The 21,646-nt window shown below is 57.9% G+C and overlaps 1 protein-coding gene across 1 annotated transcript in view; it reads left to right on the top strand.

Annotated features, from left to right (window-relative positions):
• The window catches only part of AHNAK2 (AHNAK nucleoprotein 2), a 79,397-nt gene extending 57,785 nt beyond the window's left edge, over window positions 1–21,612 (top strand). The window contains exon 8 of the mRNA XM_052783368.1: window positions 1,082–21,612. Within this exon, the coding sequence (XP_052639328.1) occupies window positions 1,082–20,625 (19,544 nt within the window). The 3' untranslated portion in view covers window positions 20,626–21,612. The remainder of the gene's footprint in view (window positions 1–1,081) is intronic.
• The last annotated feature ends 34 nt before the right edge of the window (window positions 21,613–21,646 follow it).

The following is a 21,646-nucleotide window of genomic DNA, read 5'->3' as shown; positions in this document are numbered from 1 at the left end:
GTCTTCTCCAAGCCGACCGTCAAGGCCCCCAAACTGGACGCAGACGTCAGCCTGCACAAAGTCGACGCCAGCCTCCCAGAGGCAGACCTCAAGGCCGGCGCCGGCGACGTCAGCATCGCCGCCCCCGACATCAAGCTGCCCTCCGTCGAAGGCTCCCTCGAGATCCAGGCGCCCGAGGTAGACCTCAAAGTGCCCTCTGCCGAAGGCTCGCTCGGCGGGGCCGACCTGGAAGCCGCGGGCCTGAAAGGGAAGCTTAAGATGCCCAAGTTCGACAAGCCCAAATTCGGAGTGTCGCCCCCCAAGGCGGAAGGGCTCGAAGGCGAGGTCAGCCTGCCCACCGCAGAGGTCGACCTCCCCTCCGCCACCGTGACGGCCACGGGGGAGGGCCCCGCGCTGGGCCTCAAAGGCGACGTCCCCGGCGCCAAGACCGAAGGGGCCGGCTGGAAGCTGGAGAAGCCCTCCCTCAAAATGCCCAAAGCCGACATCAAAGCTCCCAAGGTGGACATCAGCCTGCCGTCCGTCGACGTCACCCTTCCAAAGGCCAGCGCCGACCTGCAGGCGCCCGAGGCGGCCCTCACCCTCGAAGGGGAAGCAAAAGGCCCAGAGAAGGAGGCCGCAAAGACCAAGGACGGCAAGTTCAAGATGCCCAAGTTCGGCATGCCTTCCTTTGGCTGGTCCAGCAGCAGAGAAGCCAAGGGCACCGTGGCCGCCGATGTGGACGTCAGCCTCAAGGAGCCCCAGGTGACGGTGCCCTCGGGAACCGCCGAAGTCGACGTGACCCTGCCCGGGGCCGAGATCCAAGCGCCCGGCGTGGAGGTGACCGTCGAGACGGCCGCCGGAGGAGACGGCGAGAAAGCTCGATTCAAGATGCCCGACGTCAAGATGCCCAGCGTCAAGCTGCCCAAAGTCAAAGCTCCCCACGTGCAGGTCGGCCTGCCAAAGGCCGAGGTCTCGCTGCCCAAAGCCCAGGCTGAAGTCCAGGAGGGCGAACTCGCCCTGCAGGGCCCCGACGCCGAAGGCGGCCTGGAGGTGGCTGCCGGCAAAGTTGAGGGCGGCGGCATGAAAATACACATGCCGAAAGTCAAGGTGCCCAGCGTGGTCTTCTCCAAGCCGACCGTCAAGGCCCCCAAACTGGACGCAGACGTCAGCCTGCACAAAGTCGACGCCAGCCTCCCAGAGGCAGACCTCAAGGCCGGCGCCGGCGACGTCAGCATCGCCGCCCCCGACATCAAGCTGCCCTCCGTCGAAGGCTCCCTCGAGATCCAGGCGCCCGAGGTAGACCTCAAAGTGCCCTCTGCCGAAGGCTCGCTCGGCGGGGCCGACCTGGAAGCCGCGGGCCTGAAAGGGAAGCTTAAGATGCCCAAGTTCGACAAGCCCAAATTCGGAGTGTCGCCCCCCAAGGCGGAAGGGCTCAAAGGCGAGGTCAGCCTGCCCACCGCAGAGGTCGACCTCCCCTCTGCCACCGTGACGGCCACGGGGGAGGGCCCCGCGCTGGGCCTCAAAGGCGACGTCCCCGGCGCCAAGACCGAAGGGGCCGGCTGGAAGCTGGAGAAGCCCTCCCTCAAAATGCCCAAAGCCGACATCAAAGCTCCCAAGGTGGACATCAGCCTGCCGTCCGTCGACGTCACCCTTCCAAAGGCCAGCGCCGACCTGCAGGCGCCCGAGGCGGCCCTCACCCTCGAAGGGGAAGCAAAAGGCCCAGAGAAGGAGGCCGCAAAGACCAAGGACGGCAAGTTCAAGATGCCCAAGTTCGGCATGCCTTCCTTTGGCTGGTCCAGCAGCAGAGAAGCCAAGGGCACCGTGGCCGCCGATGTGGACGTCAGCCTCAAGGAGCCCCAGGTGACGGTGCCCTCGGGAACCGCCGAAGTCGACGTGACCCTGCCCGGGGCCGAGATCCAAGCGCCCGGCGTGGAGGTGACCGTCGAGACGGCCGCCGGAGGAGACGGCGAGAAAGCTCGATTCAAGATGCCCGACGTCAAGATGCCCAGCGTCAAGCTGCCCAAAGTCAAAGCTCCCCACGTGCAGGTCGGCCTGCCAAAGGCCGAGGTCTCGCTGCCCAAAGCCCAGGCTGAAGTCCAGGAGGGCGAACTCGCCCTGCAGGGCCCCGACGCCGAAGGCGGCCTGGAGGTGGCTGCCGGCAAAGTTGAGGGCGGCGGCATGAAAATACACATGCCGAAAGTCAAGGTGCCCAGCGTGGTCTTCTCCAAGCCGACCGTCAAGGCCCCCAAACTGGACGCAGACGTCAGCCTGCACAAAGTCGACGCCAGCCTCCCAGAGGCAGACCTCAAGGCCGGCGCCGGCGACGTCAGCATCGCCGCCCCCGACATCAAGCTGCCCTCCGTCGAAGGCTCCCTCGAGATCCAGGCGCCCGAGGTAGACCTCAAAGTGCCCTCTGCCGAAGGCTCGCTCGGCGGGGCCGACCTGGAAGCCGCGGGCCTGAAAGGGAAGCTTAAGATGCCCAAGTTCGACAAGCCCAAATTCGGAGTGTCGCCCCCCAAGGCGGAAGGGCTCGAAGGCGAGGTCAGCCTGCCCACCGCAGAGGTCGACCTCCCCTCCGCCACCGTGACGGCCACGGGGGAGGGCCCCGCGCTGGGCCTCAAAGGCGACGTCCCCGGTGCCAAGACCGAAGGGGCCGGCTGGAAGCTGGAGAAGCCCTCCCTCAAAATGCCCAAAGCCGACATCAAAGCTCCCAAGGTGGACATCAGCCTGCCGTCCGTCGACGTCACCCTTCCAAAGGCCAGCGCCGACCTGCAGGCGCCCGAGGCGGCCCTCACCCTCGAAGGGGAAGCAAAAGGCCCAGAGAAGGAGGCCGCAAAGACCAAGGACGGCAAGTTCAAGATGCCCAAGTTCGGCATGCCTTCCTTTGGCTGGTCCAGCAGCAGAGAAGCCAAGGGCACCGTGGCCGCCGATGTGGACGTCAGCCTCAAGGAGCCCCAGGTGACGGTGCCCTCGGGAACCGCCGAAGTCGACGTGACCCTGCCCGGGGCCGAGATCCAAGCGCCCGGCGTGGAGGTGACCGTCGAGACGGCCGCCGGAGGAGACGGCGAGAAAGCTCGATTCAAGATGCCCGACGTCAAGATGCCCAGCGTCAAGCTGCCCAAAGTCAAAGCTCCCCACGTGCAGGTCGGCCTGCCAAAGGCCGAGGTCTCGCTGCCCAAAGCCCAGGCTGAAGTCCAGGAGGGCGAACTCGCCCTGCAGGGCCCCGACGCCGAAGGCGGCCTGGAGGTGGCTGCCGGCAAAGTTGAGGGCGGCGGCATGAAAATACACATGCCGAAAGTCAAGGTGCCCAGCGTGGTCTTCTCCAAGCCGACCGTCAAGGCCCCCAAACTGGACGCAGACGTCAGCCTGCACAAAGTCGACGCCAGCCTCCCAGAGGCAGACCTCAAGGCCGGCGCCGGCGACGTCAGCATCGCCGCCCCCGACATCAAGCTGCCCTCCGTCGAAGGCTCCCTCGAGATCCAGGCGCCCGAGGTAGACCTCAAAGTGCCCTCTGCCGAAGGCTCGCTCGGCGGGGCCGACCTGGAAGCCGCGGGCCTGAAAGGGAAGCTTAAGATGCCCAAGTTCGACAAGCCCAAATTCGGAGTGTCGCCCCCCAAGGCGGAAGGGCTCGAAGGCGAGGTCAGCCTGCCCACCGCAGAGGTCGACCTCCCCTCCGCCACCGTGACGGCCACGGGGGAGGGCCCCGCGCTGGGCCTCAAAGGCGACGTCCCCGGCGCCAAGACCGAAGGGGCCGGCTGGAAGCTGGAGAAGCCCTCCCTCAAAATGCCCAAAGCCGACATCAAAGCTCCCAAGGTGGACATCAGCCTGCCGTCCGTCGACGTCACCCTTCCAAAGGCCAGCGCCGACCTGCAGGCGCCCGAGGCGGCCCTCACCCTCGAAGGGGAAGCAAAAGGCCCAGAGAAGGAGGCCGCAAAGACCAAGGACGGCAAGTTCAAGATGCCCAAGTTCGGCATGCCTTCCTTTGGCTGGTCCAGCAGCAGAGAAGCCAAGGGCACCGTGGCCGCCGATGTGGACGTCAGCCTCAAGGAGCCCCAGGTGACGGTGCCCTCGGGAACCGCCGAAGTCGACGTGACCCTGCCCGGGGCCGAGATCCAAGCGCCCGGCGTGGAGGTGACCGTCGAGACGGCCGCCGGAGGAGACGGCGAGAAAGCTCGATTCAAGATGCCCGACGTCAAGATGCCCAGCGTCAAGCTGCCCAAAGTCAAAGCTCCCCACGTGCAGGTCGGCCTGCCAAAGGCCGAGGTCTCGCTGCCCAAAGCCCAGGCTGAAGTCCAGGAGGGCGAACTCGCCCTGCAGGGCCCCGACGCCGAAGGCGGCCTGGAGGTGGCTGCCGGCAAAGTTGAGGGCGGCGGCATGAAAATACACATGCCGAAAGTCAAGGTGCCCAGCGTGGTCTTCTCCAAGCCGACCGTCAAGGCCCCCAAACTGGACGCAGACGTCAGCCTGCACAAAGTCGACGCCAGCCTCCCAGAGGCAGACCTCAAGGCCGGCGCCGGCGACGTCAGCATCGCCGCCCCCGACATCAAGCTGCCCTCCGTCGAAGGCTCCCTCGAGATCCAGGCGCCCGAGGTAGACCTCAAAGTGCCCTCTGCCGAAGGCTCGCTCGGCGGGGCCGACCTGGAAGCCGCGGGCCTGAAAGGGAAGCTTAAGATGCCCAAGTTCGACAAGCCCAAATTCGGAGTGTCGCCCCCCAAGGCGGAAGGGCTCAAAGGCGAGGTCAGCCTGCCCACCGCAGAGGTCGACCTCCCCTCTGCCACCGTGACGGCCACGGGGGAGGGCCCCGCGCTGGGCCTCAAAGGCGACGTCCCCGGCGCCAAGACCGAAGGGGCCGGCTGGAAGCTGGAGAAGCCCTCCCTCAAAATGCCCAAAGCCGACATCAAAGCTCCCAAGGTGGACATCAGCCTGCCGTCCGTCGACGTCACCCTTCCAAAGGCCAGCGCCGACCTGCAGGCGCCCGAGGCGGCCCTCACCCTCGAAGGGGAAGCAAAAGGCCCAGAGAAGGAGGCCGCAAAGACCAAGGACGGCAAGTTCAAGATGCCCAAGTTCGGCATGCCTTCCTTTGGCTGGTCCAGCAGCAGAGAAGCCAAGGGCACCGTGGCCGCCGATGTGGACGTCAGCCTCAAGGAGCCCCAGGTGACGGTGCCCTCGGGAACCGCCGAAGTCGACGTGACCCTGCCCGGGGCCGAGATCCAAGCGCCCGGCGTGGAGGTGACCGTCGAGACGGCCGCCGGAGGAGACGGCGAGAAAGCTCGATTCAAGATGCCCGACGTCAAGATGCCCAGCGTCAAGCTGCCCAAAGTCAAAGCTCCCCACGTGCAGGTCGGCCTGCCAAAGGCCGAGGTCTCGCTGCCCAAAGCCCAGGCTGAAGTCCAGGAGGGCGAACTCGCCCTGCAGGGCCCCGACGCCGAAGGCGGCCTGGAGGTGGCTGCCGGCAAAGTTGAGGGCGGCGGCATGAAAATACACATGCCGAAAGTCAAGGTGCCCAGCGTGGTCTTCTCCAAGCCGACCGTCAAGGCCCCCAAACTGGAGGCAGACGTCAGCCTGCACAAAGTCGACGCCAGCCTCCCAGAGGCAGACCTCAAGGCCGGCGCCGGCGACGTCAGCATCGCCGCCCCCGACATCAAGCTGCCCTCCGTCGAAGGCTCCCTCGAGATCCAGGCGCCCGAGGTAGACCTCAAAGTGCCCTCTGCCGAAGGCTCGCTCGGCGGGGCCGACCTGGAAGCCGCGGGCCTGAAAGGGAAGCTTAAGATGCCCAAGTTCGACAAGCCCAAATTCGGAGTGTCGCCCCCCAAGGCGGAAGGGCTCGAAGGCGAGGTCAGCCTGCCCACCGCAGAGGTCGACCTCCCCTCCGCCACCGTGACGGCCACGGGGGAGGGCCCCGCGCTGGGCCTCAAAGGCGACGTCCCCGGCGCCAAGACCGAAGGGGCCGGCTGGAAGCTGGAGAAGCCCTCCCTCAAAATGCCCAAAGCCGACATCAAAGCTCCCAAGGTGGACATCAGCCTGCCGTCCGTCGACGTCACCCTTCCAAAGGCCAGCGCCGACCTGCAGGCGCCCGAGGCGGCCCTCACCCTCGAAGGGGAAGCAAAAGGCCCAGAGAAGGAGGCCGCAAAGACCAAGGACGGCAAGTTCAAGATGCCCAAGTTCGGCATGCCTTCCTTTGGCTGGTCCAGCAGCAGAGAAGCCAAGGGCACCGTGGCCGCCGATGTGGACGTCAGCCTCAAGGAGCCCCAGGTGACGGTGCCCTCGGGAACCGCCGAAGTCGACGTGACCCTGCCCGGGGCCGAGATCCAAGCGCCCGGCGTGGAGGTGACCGTCGAGACGGCCGCCGGAGGAGACGGCGAGAAAGCTCGATTCAAGATGCCCGACGTCAAGATGCCCAGCGTCAAGCTGCCCAAAGTCAAAGCTCCCCACGTGCAGGTCGGCCTGCCAAAGGCCGAGGTCTCGCTGCCCAAAGCCCAGGCTGAAGTCCAGGAGGGCGAACTCGCCCTGCAGGGCCCCGACGCCGAAGGCGGCCTGGAGGTGGCTGCCGGCAAAGTTGAGGGCGGCGGCATGAAAATACACATGCCGAAAGTCAAGGTGCCCAGCGTGGTCTTCTCCAAGCCGACCGTCAAGGCCCCCAAACTGGACGCAGACGTCAGCCTGCACAAAGTCGACGCCAGCCTCCCAGAGGCAGACCTCAAGGCCGGCGCCGGCGACGTCAGCATCGCCGCCCCCGACATCAAGCTGCCCTCCGTCAAAGGCTCCCTCGAGATCCAGGCGCCCGAGGTAGACCTCAAAGTGCCCTCTGCCGAAGGCTCGCTCGGCGGGGCCGACCTGGAAGCCGCGGGCCTGAAAGGGAAGCTTAAGATGCCCAAGTTCGACAAGCCCAAATTCGGAGTGTCGCCCCCCAAGGCGGAAGGGCTCGAAGGCGAGGTCAGCCTGCCCACCGCAGAGGTCGACCTCCCCTCCGCCACCGTGACGGCCACGGGGGAGGGCCCCGCGCTGGGCCTCAAAGGCGACGTCCCCGGCGCCAAGACCGAAGGGGCCGGCTGGAAGCTGGAGAAGCCCTCCCTCAAAATGCCCAAAGCCGACATCAAAGCTCCCAAGGTGGACATCAGCCTGCCGTCCGTCGACGTCACCCTTCCAAAGGCCAGTGCCGACCTGCAGGCGCCCGAGGCGGCCCTCACCCTCGAAGGGGAAGCAAAAGGCCCAGAGAAGGAGGCCGCAAAGACCAAGGACGGCAAGTTCAAGATGCCCAAGTTCGGCATGCCTTCCTTTGGCTGGTCCAGCAGCAGAGAAGCCAAGGGCACCGTGGCCGCCGATGTGGACGTCAGCCTCAAGGAGCCCCAGGTGACGGTGCCCTCGGGAACCGCCGAAGTCGACGTGACCCTGCCCGGGGCCGAGATCCAAGCGCCCGGCGTGGAGGTGACCGTCGAGACGGCCGCCGGAGGAGACGGCGAGAAAGCTCGATTCAAGATGCCCGACGTCAAGATGCCCAGCGTCAAGCTGCCCAAAGTCAAAGCTCCCCACGTGCAGGTCGGCCTGCCAAAGGCCGAGGTCTCGCTGCCCAAAGCCCAGGCTGAAGTCCAGGAGGGCGAACTCGCCCTGCAGGGCCCCGACGCCGAAGGCGGCCTGGAGGTGGCTGCCGGCAAAGTTGAGGGCGGCGGCATGAAAATACACATGCCGAAAGTCAAGGTGCCCAGCGTGGTCTTCTCCAAGCCGACCGTCAAGGCCCCCAAACTGGAGGCAGACGTCAGCCTGCACAAAGTCGACGCCAGCCTCCCAGAGGCAGACCTCAAGGCCGGCGCCGGCGACGTCAGCATCGCCGCCCCCGACATCAAGCTGCCCTCCGTCGAAGGCTCCCTCGAGATCCAGGCGCCCGAGGTAGACCTCAAAGTGCCCTCTGCCGAAGGCTCGCTCGGCGGGGCCGACCTGGAAGCCGCGGGCCTGAAAGGGAAGCTTAAGATGCCCAAGTTTGACAAGCCCAAATTCGGAGTGTCGCCCCCCAAGGCGGAAGGGCTCGAAGGCGAGGTCAGCCTGCCCACCGCAGAGGTCGACCTCCCCTCCGCCACCGTGACGGCCACGGGGGAGGGCCCCGCGCTGGGCCTCAAAGGCGACGTCCCCGGCGCCAAGACCGAAGGGGCCGGCTGGAAGCTGGAGAAGCCCTCCCTCAAAATGCCCAAAGCCGACATCAAAGCTCCCAAGGTGGACATCAGCCTGCCGTCCGTCGACGTCACCCTTCCAAAGGCCAGCGCCGACCTGCAGGCGCCCGAGGCGGCCCTCACCCTCGAAGGGGAAGCAAAAGGCCCAGAGAAGGAGGCCGCAAAGACCAAGGACGGCAAGTTCAAGATGCCCAAGTTCGGCATGCCTTCCTTTGGCTGGTCCAGCAGCAGAGAAGCCAAGGGCACCGTGGCCGCCGATGTGGACGTCAGCCTCAAGGAGCCCCAGGTGACGGTGCCCTCGGGAACCGCCGAAGTCGACGTGACCCTGCCCGGGGCCGAGATCCAAGCGCCCGGCGTGGAGGTGACCGTCGAGACGGCCGCCGGAGGAGACGGCGAGAAAGCTCGATTCAAGATGCCCGACGTCAAGATGCCCAGCGTCAAGCTGCCCAAAGTCAAAGCTCCCCACGTGCAGGTCGGCCTGCCAAAGGCCGAGGTCTCGCTGCCCAAAGCCCAGGCTGAAGTCCAGGAGGGCGAACTCGCCCTGCAGGGCCCCGACGCCGAAGGCGGCCTGGAGGTGGCTGCCGGCAAAGTTGAGGGCGGCGGCATGAAAATACACATGCCGAAAGTCAAGGTGCCCAGCGTGGTCTTCTCCAAGCCGACCGTCAAGGCCCCCAAACTGGACGCAGACGTCAGCCTGCACAAAGTCGACGCCAGCCTCCCAGAGGCAGACCTCAAGGCCGGCGCCGGCGACGTCAGCATCGCCGCCCCCGACATCAAGCTGCCCTCCGTCGAAGGCTCCCTCGAGATCCAGGCGCCCGAGGTAGACCTCAAAGTGCCCTCTGCCGAAGGCTCGCTCGGCGGGGCCGACCTGGAAGCCGCGGGCCTGAAAGGGAAGCTTAAGATGCCCAAGTTCGACAAGCCCAAATTCGGAGTGTCGCCCCCCAAGGCGGAAGGGCTCGAAGGCGAGGTCAGCCTGCCCACCGCAGAGGTCGACCTCCCCTCCGCCACCGTGACGGCCACGGGGGAGGGCCCCGCGCTGGGCCTCAAAGGCGACGTCCCCGGCGCCAAGACCGAAGGGGCCGGCTGGAAGCTGGAGAAGCCCTCCCTCAAAATGCCCAAAGCCGACATCAAAGCTCCCAAGGTGGACATCAGCCTGCCGTCCGTCGACGTCACCCTTCCAAAGGCCAGCGCCGACCTGCAGGCGCCCGAGGCGGCCCTCACCCTCGAAGGGGAAGCAAAAGGCCCAGAGAAGGAGGCCGCAAAGACCAAGGACGGCAAGTTCAAGATGCCCAAGTTCGGCATGCCTTCCTTTGGCTGGTCCAGCAGCAGAGAAGCCAAGGGCACCGTGGCCGCCGATGTGGACGTCAGCCTCAAGGAGCCCCAGGTGACGGTGCCCTCGGGAACCGCCGAAGTCGACGTGACCCTGCCCGGGGCCGAGATCCAAGCGCCCGGCGTGGAGGTGACCGTCGAGACGGCCGCCGGAGGAGACGGCGAGAAAGCTCGATTCAAGATGCCCGACGTCAAGATGCCCAGCGTCAAGCTGCCCAAAGTCAAAGCTCCCCACGTGCAGGTCGGCCTGCCAAAGGCCGAGGTCTCGCTGCCCAAAGCCCAGGCTGAAGTCCAGGAGGGCGAACTCGCCCTGCAGGGCCCCGACGCCGAAGGCGGCCTGGAGGTGGCTGCCGGCAAAGTTGAGGGCGGCGGCATGAAAATACACATGCCGAAAGTCAAGGTGCCCAGCGTGGTCTTCTCCAAGCCGACCGTCAAGGCCCCCAAACTGGACGCAGACGTCAGCCTGCACAAAGTCGACGCCAGCCTCCCAGAGGCAGACCTCAAGGCCGGCGCCGGCGACGTCAGCATCGCCGCCCCCGACATCAAGCTGCCCTCCGTCGAAGGCTCCCTCGAGATCCAGGCGCCCGAGGTAGACCTCAAAGTGCCCTCTGCCGAAGGCTCGCTCGGCGGGGCCGACCTGGAAGCCGCGGGCCTGAAAGGGAAGCTTAAGATGCCCAAGTTTGACAAGCCCAAATTCGGAGTGTCGCCCCCCAAGGCGGAAGGGCTCGAAGGCGAGGTCAGCCTGCCCACCGCAGAGGTCGACCTCCCTTCCGCCACCGTGACGGCCACGGGGGAGGGCCCCGCGCTGGGCCTCAAAGGCGACGTCCCCGGCGCCAAGACCGAAGGGGCCGGCTGGAAGCTGGAGAAGCCCTCCCTCAAAATGCCCAAAGCCGACATCAAAGCTCCCAAGGTGGACATCAGCCTGCCGTCCGTCGACGTCACCCTTCCAAAGGCCAGCGCCGACCTGCAGGCGCCCGAGGCGGCCCTCACCCTCGAAGGGGAAGCAAAAGGCCCAGAGAAGGAGGCCGCAAAGACCAAGGACGGCAAGTTCAAGATGCCCAAGTTCGGCATGCCTTCCTTTGGCTGGTCCAGCAGCAGAGAAGCCAAGGGCACTGTGGCCGCCGATGTGGACGTCAGCCTCAAGGAGCCCCAGGTGACGGTGCCCTCGGGAACCGCCGAAGTCGACGTGACCCTGCCCGGGGCCGAGATCCAAGCGCCCGGCGTGGAGGTGACCGTCGAGACGGCCGCCGGAGGAGACGGCGAGAAAGCTCGATTCAAGATGCCCGACGTCAAGATGCCCAGCGTCAAGCTGCCCAAAGTCAAAGCTCCCCACGTGCAGGTCGGCCTGCCAAAGGCCGAGGTCTCGCTGCCCAAAGCCCAGGCTGAAGTCCAGGAGGGCGAACTCGCCCTGCAGGGCCCCGACGCCGAAGGCGGCCTGGAGGTGGCTGCCGGCAAAGTTGAGGGCGGCGGCATGAAAATACACATGCCGAAAGTCAAGGTGCCCAGCGTGGTCTTCTCCAAGCCGACCGTCAAGGCCCCCAAACTGGAGGCAGACGTCAGCCTGCACAAAGTCGACGCCAGCCTCCCAGAGGCAGACCTCAAGGCCGGCGCCGGCGACGTCAGCATCGCCGCCCCCGACATCAAGCTGCCCTCCGTCGAAGGCTCCCTCGAGATCCAGGCGCCCGAGGTAGACCTCAAAGTGCCCTCTGCTGAAGGCTCGCTCGGCGGGGCCGACCTGGAAGCCGCGGGCCTGAAAGGGAAGCTTAAGATGCCCAAGTTCGACAAGCCCAAATTCGGAGTGTCGCCCCCCAAGGCGGAAGGGCTCGAAGGCGAGGTCAGCCTGCCCACCGCAGAGGTCGACCTCCCCTCTGCCACCGTGACGGCCACGGGGGAGGGCCCCGCGCTGGGCCTCAAAGGCGACGTCCCCGGCGCCAAGACCGAAGGGGCCGGCTGGAAGCTGGAGAAGCCCTCCCTCAAAATGCCCAAAGCCGACATCAAAGCTCCCAAGGTGGACATCAGCCTGCCGTCCGTCGACGTCACCCTTCCAAAGGCCAGTGCCGACCTGCAGGCGCCCGAGGCGGCCCTCACCCTCGAAGGGGAAGCAAAAGGCCCAGAGAAGGAGGCCGCAAAGACCAAGGACGGCAAGTTCAAGATGCCCAAGTTCGGCATGCCTTCCTTTGGCTGGTCCAGCAGCAGAGAAGCCAAGGGCACCGTGGCCGCCGATGTGGACGTCAGCCTCAAGGAGCCCCAGGTGACGGTGCCCTCGGGAACCGCCGAAGTCGACGTGACCCTGCCCGGGGCCGAGATCCAAGCGCCCGGCGTGGAGGTGACCGTCGAGACGGCCGCCGGAGGAGACGGCGAGAAAGCTCGATTCAAGATGCCCGACGTCAAGATGCCCAGCGTCAAGCTGCCCAAAGTCAAAGCTCCCCACGTGCAGGTCGGCCTGCCAAAGGCCGAGGTCTCGCTGCCCAAAGCCCAGGCTGAAGTCCAGGAGGGCGAACTCGCCCTGCAGGGCCCCGACGCCGAAGGCGGCCTGGAGGTGGCTGCCGGCAAAGTTGAGGGCGGCGGCATGAAAATACACATGCCGAAAGTCAAGGTGCCCAGCGTGGTCTTCTCCAAGCCGACCGTCAAGGCCCCCAAACTGGACGCAGACGTCAGCCTGCACAAAGTCGACGCCAGCCTCCCAGAGGCAGACCTCAAGGCCGGCGCCGGCGACGTCAGCATCGCCGCCCCCGACATCAAGCTGCCCTCCGTCGAAGGCTCCCTCGAGATCCAGGCGCCCGAGGTAGACCTCAAAGTGCCCTCTGCCGAAGGCTCGCTCGGCGGGGCCGACCTGGAAGCCGCGGGCCTGAAAGGGAAGCTTAAGATGCCCAAGTTCGACAAGCCCAAATTCGGAGTGTCGCCCCCCAAGGCGGAAGGGCTCGAAGGCGAGGTCAGCCTGCCCACCGCAGAGGTCGACCTCCCCTCCGCCACCGTGACGGCCACGGGGGAGGGCCCCGCGCTGGGCCTCAAAGGCGACGTCCCCGGCGCCAAGACCGAAGGGGCCGGCTGGAAGCTGGAGAAGCCCTCCCTCAAAATGCCCAAAGCCGACATCAAAGCTCCCAAGGTGGACATCAGCCTGCCGTCCGTCGACGTCACCCTTCCAAAGGCCAGTGCCGACCTGCAGGCGCCCGAGGCGGCCCTCACCCTCGAAGGGGAAGCAAAAGGCCCAGAGAAGGAGGCCGCAAAGACCAAGGACGGCAAGTTCAAGATGCCCAAGTTCGGCATGCCTTCCTTTGGCTGGACCAGCAGCAGAGAAGCCAAGGGCACCGTGGCCGCCGATGTGGACGTCAGCCTCAAGGAGCCCCAGGTGACGGTGCCCTCGGGAACCGCCGAAGTCGACGTGACCCTGCCCGGGGCCGAGATCCAAGCGCCCGGCGTGGAGGTGACCGTCGAGACGGCCGCCGGAGGAGACGGCGAGAAAGCTCGATTCAAGATGCCCGACGTCAAGATGCCCAGCGTCAAGCTGCCCAAAGTCAAAGCTCCCCACGTGCAGGTCGGCCTGCCAAAGGCCGAGGTCTCGCTGCCCAAAGCCCAGGCTGAAGTCCAGGAGGGCGAACTCGCCCTGCAGGGCCCCGACGCCGAAGGCGGCCTGGAGGTGGCTGCCGGCAAAGTTGAGGGCGGCGGCATGAAAATACACATGCCGAAAGTCAAGGTGCCCAGCGTGGTCTTCTCCAAGCCGACCGTCAAGGCCCCCAAACTGGACGCAGACGTCAGCCTGCACAAAGTCGACGCCAGCCTCCCAGAGGCAGACCTCAAGGCCGGCGCCGGCGACGTCAGCATCGCCGCCCCCGACATCAAGCTGCCCTCCGTCGAAGGCTCCCTCGAGATCCAGGCGCCCGAGGTAGACCTCAAAGTGCCCTCTGCCGAAGGCTCGCTCGGCGGGGCCGACCTGGAAGCCGCGGGCCTGAAAGGGAAGCTTAAGATGCCCAAGTTCGACAAGCCCAAATTCGGAGTGTCGCCCCCCAAGGCGGAAGGGCTCGAAGGCGAGGTCAGCCTGCCCACCGCAGAGGTCGACCTCCCCTCTGCCACCGTGACGGCCACGGGGGAGGGCCCCGCGCTGGGCCTCAAAGGCGACGTCCCCGGCGCCAAGACCGAAGGGGCCGGCTGGAAGCTGGAGAAGCCCTCCCTCAAAATGCCCAAAGCCGACATCAAAGCTCCCAAGGTGGACATCAGCCTGCCGTCCGTCGACGTCACCCTTCCAAAGGCCAGTGCCGACCTGCAGGCGCCCGAGGCGGCCCTCACCCTCGAAGGGGAAGCAAAAGGCCCAGAGAAGGAGGCCGCAAAGACCAAGGACGGCAAGTTCAAGATGCCCAAGTTCGGCATGCCTTCCTTTGGCTGGTCCAGCAGCAGAGAAGCCAAGGGCACCGTGGCCGCCGATGTGGACGTCAGCCTCAAGGAGCCCCAGGTGACGGTGCCCTCGGGAACCGCCGAAGTCGACGTGACCCTGCCCGGGGCCGAGATCCAAGCGCCCGGCGTGGAGGTGACCGTCGAGACGGCCGCCGGAGGAGACGGCGAGAAAGCTCGATTCAAGATGCCCGACGTCAAGATGCCCAGCGTCAAGCTGCCCAAAGTCAAAGCTCCCCACGTGCAGGTCGGCCTGCCAAAGGCCGAGGTCTCGCTGCCCAAAGCCCAGGCTGAAGTCCAGGAGGGCGAACTCGCCCTGCAGGGCCCCGACGCCGAAGGCGGCCTGGAGGTGGCTGCCGGCAAAGTTGAGGGCGGCGGCATGAAAATACACATGCCGAAAGTCAAGGTGCCCAGCGTGGTCTTCTCCAAGCCGACCGTCAAGGCCCCCAAACTGGACGCAGACGTCAGCCTGCACAAAGTCGACGCCAGCCTCCCAGAGGCAGACCTCAAGGCTGGCGCCGGCGACGTCAGCATCGCCGCCCCCGACATCAAGCTGCCCTCCGTCGAAGGCTCCCTCGAGATCCAGGCGCCCGAGGTAGACCTCAAAGTGCCCTCTGCCGAAGGCTCGCTCGGCGGGGCCGACCTGGAAGCCGCGGGCCTGAAAGGGAAGCTTAAGATGCCCAAGTTCGACAAGCCCAAATTCGGAGTGTCGCCCCCCAAGGCGGAAGGGCTCGAAGGCGAGGTCAGCCTGCCCACCGCAGAGGTCGACCTCCCCTCTGCCACCGTGACGGCCACGGGGGAGGGCCCCGCGCTGGGCCTCAAAGGCGACGTCCCCGGCGCCAAGACCGAAGGGGCCGGCTGGAAGCTGGAGAAGCCCTCCCTCAAAATGCCCAAAGCCGACATCAAAGCTCCCAAGGTGGACATCAGCCTGCCGTCCGTCGACGTCACCCTTCCAAAGGCCAGCGCCGACCTGCAGGCGCCCGAGGCGGCCCTCACCCTCGAAGGGGAAGCAAAAGGCCCAGAGAAGGAGGCCGCAAAGACCAAGGACGGCAAGTTCAAGATGCCCAAGTTCGGCATGCCTTCCTTTGGCTGGTCCAGCAGCAGAGAAGCCAAGGGCACCGTGGCCGCCGATGTGGACGTCAGCCTCAAGGAGCCCCAGGTGACGGTGCCCTCGGGAACCGCCGAAGTCGACGTGACCCTGCCCGGGGCCGAGATCCAAGCGCCCCCATTTGATGTTGTCACAGATTCCTCCTCTGGAAAAGGACATGATATGGGTAAAGCTAGAAGTTCTCTGTTTAGAATGCCTAAGGTTTACCTTTCCAAAAGTTCAACACCTCAGTCACAGAGTAAGTCCAGGGCTGACGTTTCTGTGTCAGAATCTCTTTCCCATTCTGTAACAGAGGAAACTCCTGCTGTTCCTTCTGGCAGTGTTGGATCTAAACTTCTTCCTGACATTAAGGGAGATATTGGCTCTAAAAGTAGTAAATTCAGAATTCCTAGCTTGGGTTTCTCCAGCATTGATATTGGTTCTTCTAAAATTGAACAGGATTCCCCATTACCAAAACGGGATATTACTCTTACTAAATATCAAATGAATATAGCAGACTCTGAATCAAAAATATCATCTCTTGCTGATGAGAATCTTTTAGTAACAGATTTTGAAATTTTAAATGAAGATGGTTCTTTGGAGCAAAGAAGTCTGAAGCCAGGAGGGAAAACAGCAGCTGCTGAAATATCTATGTGTGACACAGAGGTTACAGTTAAAATTCCTAAACTACGAAAACCAAAATTTGGAATTTCTTGGTCTAAGGGAAAATCATCAGAAAGTGATGTTGGTTCCAAAGTGGAATCTGAAGTTTCCAGGGGAAGGATAACATCTGATATGACAGATACTGATATTGAAAAACTAACTCAGATTTCTGATGCCAAATTAGGTGTAAAGCTGTGCAAGCCGTCACCTGAAGTTGTTCTGGATGCACCAATGTTGGATGTCAGTCGCCCATCAATGGAAGTTACCAAGCCAAAATTAGAAGTGGAAATCCGTGGCCCAGATTCAGAGTGCAAGGCAGAACAGGAAGTAGTTTCAGGAGAGAGGGACACTGAGGAGAAAGAAAACAATTTTAAAACATCAAAATTCAAACTGCCTTCATTTAGTTGGTCACCAAAGAAGGAAGCTATTGCTCCTTCTGATGTTGAGGGACAACTGGAAGAACCCACTCTGTCTACTTTATCTGGAGACACAGCATCTGAATTAACATTTCCTACCCCTGAGAATCAATACCTTCATGCGGACTTTGATACATCAACAGAAAAAGATGTTGAAAAGGGCAGAAACAAGAAGTCCCAATTTATCATGCCAAAGATCTTATTCCCTAAAATTAAGGGTCAAAAAGTCCAGGTCTCTCTGCCCATAACGGAAACTGATGTTTGTGGTCCCAAACAAGAAAAAGGTGTTTCTGTACAGAAATCTGAGAAAGGGAGTAGTAGAGAAGGGGCAGGGATGGGTATAAAAATGCCCAAAGTTACAGTCCCAACTTTGGAATTTTCCAAACCAGAAGTCAAAGCTCCCGAAATAGAGATGGATATTAGCATGCCTACAGGTGAGGTCGTACTTCCTACAGGTGAAGAAGGTGACCTGACATTGAAATCAGCTGCTGCTAATGCCAGCCTCTCCACCTCAGATATTAAGATGAAAACTGAAGGCTCACTTGACGTGAAGAGTCCTGACACAAGCGTTGAAAGAACATCAAGTGAAATTGTTGTGGGTGATGTAGAAATAAAAATTGAAGGTCCTGAAGGGAAAACAAAAATGTCTAAATTCCAAATGCCAAAGTTTGGAATTACACATTCTAAAGGGAAAGGGTCAGAAAAGGAGGTCAGTCATACCAAATCAGAAGTCAAGGTTCCCCAACTAAAAGCAATGGTAGAAATAGATGACATTGCTGTTGAAGCACCAAATTTGGAGGTAGAATGTGGTACAGGAACAGAAACTTACAGCTCTAAAGTCAAAATGACCAAAGCTGACAATAAGGCATCAGAGGCTGATGTTCATCTCCCACCAGCTGACATTTCTGTTCCAAAAACAGACAGCGATATTCGGGATTCAGATGCAGCACTAAAAATCAAAGGGGAAATAAAACAAGATGGAGATGGAGAAGGGAAAGAAGGGCATTTCAAAATGCCAAAATTCAAACTTCCATCCTTCAGCTGGTCACCAAAGAAGGAAGCAAGCGTTAAGCCGGATTCTGGAGCAAATTTGGAAGATCATAAACTTGCTGTAGTGTCAAGCAGAATAGACACAGAAGTGAGAGGAACTGAAGCCGATGATCAATGTCCTGGGCCAGACCTTGATCTGGAAATATCTGCAGGAAAAGTTGAACAAAAAAGTCCAATTAAAAAGCCTCAATTTGTCATGCCTAAAATTTCACTCTCCAAGATAAAGGTTCCCAAATCTCAGACTCACTCACCAAAAGTTGAAGCTGATGCTACTATTCCTAACACAGAAAGAGAGGGTGATGATTCAATACAGATACCTGACATAGAAAGAAGTCATTCCAAAAGGACAGAAGAGGGGGCACAAATAAGCATAAAACTGGCTGATGTTAAGATCCCTGCTCTGGAGTTTTCGAAAATAGAAACTGGAGCCTCCCAGACTGAAATGGGAGTCAGCTCAGCAAAGATTGATGCTGCTCTGCCTCCCTCAGAGGGGAGTTTTCAACAGGATGTCCTAAAATTGAGTTCAATCAGTGAAGATACCATTCAGAAGACAAGTATTAAGTTCCCCAAAGGAGAAGCTTCAATTGAACTGAGGAGCCCTGAAACAGTAACAGAAAGATCTTCAGTGGTGGATGGAAGAAAGATTAAATTGGAAGGTCCTGAAGGGAAGATTAAAATGCCCAAACTCCAAAAGCCAAAGTTTGGAATCTCCCTAACAAAAGGGAAGGGCCCAGAGACAGAGATCAGCTCTCCAAAAATAGAAGCTGAGCTACCCCAGCTAAAAATGACAAATGAAATTGCTGACATTGCTGTGGGAGTTCCAACATCAGAACTTACATCTGATATGTCGGATTCTGGAGTAGGTGTTTGTAAGATAAAAACACCCCAAGTTCTGACAGCTGGCATTGAAAGTCCAAAGGTAGACATAAGCCCCCAGTCAGTGTCTAAACCAATGACAGAGGGAGCTATTGAGAGCTTTGAGGAGAAAGAAATCAAATTAAAAGAAGAACATGAAATAAAAGCTGAAGACATTCAGACTGAAGAACATCAGGGATGGTTTAAAATGCCAAAATTCAGAATACCTGCATTTGGCAGTACATCCTTAAAGGAAAAAAAAGGTGATGCTGATACTGAAAGAAGTATGGAAAAAGCTCAGGCAGGCATTCCCTCTGTCAAAGTACAAACTGAAACAAGTATTCCTGAAACTACCTTCTCATTACCACATGCAGTTGCTGAAATTACTATTGGAAAAGAAGGGATTCCAAAATTAGGAGTTTCTGTGAAGACTTCTGATGTTAGCTTGTCAAAGATGGAAGGAGATATTTCATTATCTGCAGAAATAACAGATAGTAGAGTGAATATTCCAAACCCTGAAACTTATGCAGACATAGTTAAGCGCGGTGCTGAAGGACAAAAAATGCATACTTCAGAATTCACAGTGTCTTCAACAGAATTCCTAAGCGCTTCAGAAATTGATCAAGACAACAGTTTAATGAACAGGTTTCCTACTCTGACTCTTCAAGAGTGTAACGTCAAATCACAGGAAATAGAAGTCCAAAAGGTAGAAAGTTCCACTAAGTTAGAGATTTCAGGAGTAGCATGTAAACCATCATTAGCTGAAATTACTCTGGATGCAACGCAGGACAAAATAGATGTTAGTCTTCCAAAGGAAGAGCTAGATGTCCAAAATCAAGAGGCAGTAATTAAAAAAGGAAAGAAGAAGGGTGAGATGAAAATTATAGGAAAAGACATTGAAGGAAGCCAATTAAAAAGGCCTACATGTGAATCGTCAACAACAAAGAGATCAGAAGATGGTGCTTACGTTACAGGTAAGCTGGAAGATCTAAAGGTAGAAGTTCCAGGAGTGAAGATGGATGTTAAAATTGCTAGAGTAGATCCTGAAATGAAATTTCAAGTGAAAAGTGTTGAAAAGGACATGTCTGCAGGGGTGGAAGTGCAAGTAGAAGATAGAGCAGAAACAAGTAAAATTAAAACATACAAGTTTAAGATTCCAAAGTTTGGAGTGTTGCATTCAGAAGTGAAGGATTTTGAAGATGATATCAATTTGCCAAAGTCAGAAGGTGATTCAGTATGTAAAACTGAAATAGGCACAGCAGAAATGCAGTTTCAAAAATCAGAAGAATCTATTGGCCTGAAAAGTCCAGCTCCAGATCATATGGAAGCATCTGCCAGAATAGCAGTGGGAACAGTGGACAAATCACAAGGTGGCCCAGAAGTAAATATAAAAATTCCCAAACTAAAAATACCAAGATTCACTTTCAGAGCTCTCCCAACTGAAGCTGATGTTTCAGTGTCAAAAGTGGTAACAGATCCAAAGGGCTCTAGTACTGATATTGAAGTAGTGCAACTGCAAGCAAGCTCTGCTATCCCTGAAGAAACACCAGAGGCTCCAGAGGGTGGTATTCAAAAAGCAAAAAGCAAAATTCTAACACTGACTGAACCTGACATTAAAACAGCACAGATGACTACTACCACAGAGTCCTCCCTTTCAAATGCAGGGCAAGACATTCATTGGTCATATGTAGAGGGCCAAGAAGTGAGTGAGAAAGTAGAACCTGAACATGTTGCTATTGAAAGGTGTGAGATCTACACTACTGAAATCCTGAAAGAATCAGAGATTCTCTCATCAGAAGTCAAAACTGCAACTTTGGGATTCTCATTGCTCAAGGCGAAGTTGCCTGAATCACATAGCAACTTAGAAGTGCTAGTCGAGCAGCCATCTTCCACAGAAGGTGTATCAGTGAGCAAACCTAAATGTACTGATGAAAGCTTAGGAGTAGCAGCACAGAGAACTGGCAGTGCTGAGCTTAAACTATCTGACAAACCACACAGCAAGACTGAAGAATCTAGTGGAGAAGTAACTTTGCCAAAGTTAAAACCATATGCTGTTGAAGTAAAGCCTTCCAGTAAACTTGAAGAGAGTCTTCCTGATAAGTCACCAGAGGGAATAACTGCAGGTCCTCTCTCTAAAGATGAGGATGTAGTTGAAGCACTAGAAGATGAAGAAAAAGACATAACCGATGAAAAAGAAAAGACTGATAGTAAAAGATCTCCTGGAAGATTCAAATTTTGGCTTCCAAGTATTGGCCTTTCATCTTCTGGTGAGGAAACAAGCACAGATTCAAAAACAGAAGTAAAAAAATCAGTTCCAGAAGATGTGAAACCTGCTGACACATCAGATAATGATTCTTCTAAGCAAACTGAAAAAACTGGATGGTTTAGATTTCCCAAGCTTGGTTTCACATCTCCTTCCAAAAAGGCTAAGGCTGTTGACAAAGAAGAGATGACTCATAAAGAGGGAAGAATCTCAGATGAAGATAGCCCATCAGATAAACCTGATGTATTTTTTGATGCACAAGAAAGCTTATCACCTAAAGAAACAACAGAGAGTGAAAAAGTTGAAATTGATGGGGCCTCATCTAATGTTCCAGTTTCTCGAACTATCGTGACATCTTCAGCAAGAACTGAACTAATCTTGTTGGAGGAGGAAAAAGACAGTCAATCTAATATTCCTGGAGAAACAACCAAATGAAGATTGTCTTTTCTCAACCCTCAGTGGAAATAAGATCATCTACATGTACAGAAAAAAATGTTTTCTTAATTTTCTAGTAACTGAAAATCAAACAAAACCCAAAGCTGATATTCATGAAAACAGTTGAACAGAATTTACCACATTAATTTTCAAGTACATGGATGTGCTATATTGTGCGCTAACAAAAATACCAATTTCTTCAAATCAGCCCCAAAGGCAACAATTACTACAGGTACAGAGGAGCCCATAGTTTTAGCAAAGTCTGAAAAGATACCTGAACCATGAAAGTAAACCATTGAAAGGCTCAATGACAGCAAAAAGACTTGTTAAATAGGCTTCTCAAAAACACACCAATTATGTTTAGATTATAGATTATTTCCAGAATGGAGTATAAACTAGTACTATGAGAACTATACTTACCTGTTTAGATTTTGGACCTTTCTGATCTACTTTTGCTTTCTTATTAAAATATTTTTCTTTATTTCAGCTAAGGTGATATGTATATTCCACAAACATTTTAAAATGCCAAATAAAAACAAAATACTAGTGTAGAGAGATTAACACTTTACCTCTTCCTCTCTTCTCATTTTTTTGATTATTGTGGTGGGTCATATTTAGCCTTAAAAGAATTTTTAAAAAACCAACAGAATAAATTCAAGACCAAAACCCATACAACTAATTCACATTTTTAAGATACCAAAATAAAACATGCTGACAAAGAATAATTATTAAAATGTGGATAAATAAATTTTAATGTATATATTTACTGGATAGTTAAATGCACAGAATGATCTGCCACACTGGTGGAATTGCTTCAAAGATTTTCTGGGAAAGAAGTTGTATATAATTATTTGCTTCTCTGTTTATATTAATGCTTCTCTCAAGAGCATAACAAAAACCAGAGTGCATATGTGACAGCCTTCACATGTATTATTAAAACACTGTCTGTATTCTTAAACCACAATAAACTCACCATATGAATAATAACTCAAGTAGTGCAAGTTACTGATAGTGCTGTTAG

This window comes from Harpia harpyja, chromosome 3 (assembly GCF_026419915.1).
Source record: "Harpia harpyja isolate bHarHar1 chromosome 3, bHarHar1 primary haplotype, whole genome shotgun sequence".
In the NCBI taxonomy this organism is placed as follows: domain Eukaryota; kingdom Metazoa; phylum Chordata; class Aves; order Accipitriformes; family Accipitridae; genus Harpia; species Harpia harpyja.
This window is presented reverse-complemented; position numbering and strand designations above follow the sequence as displayed.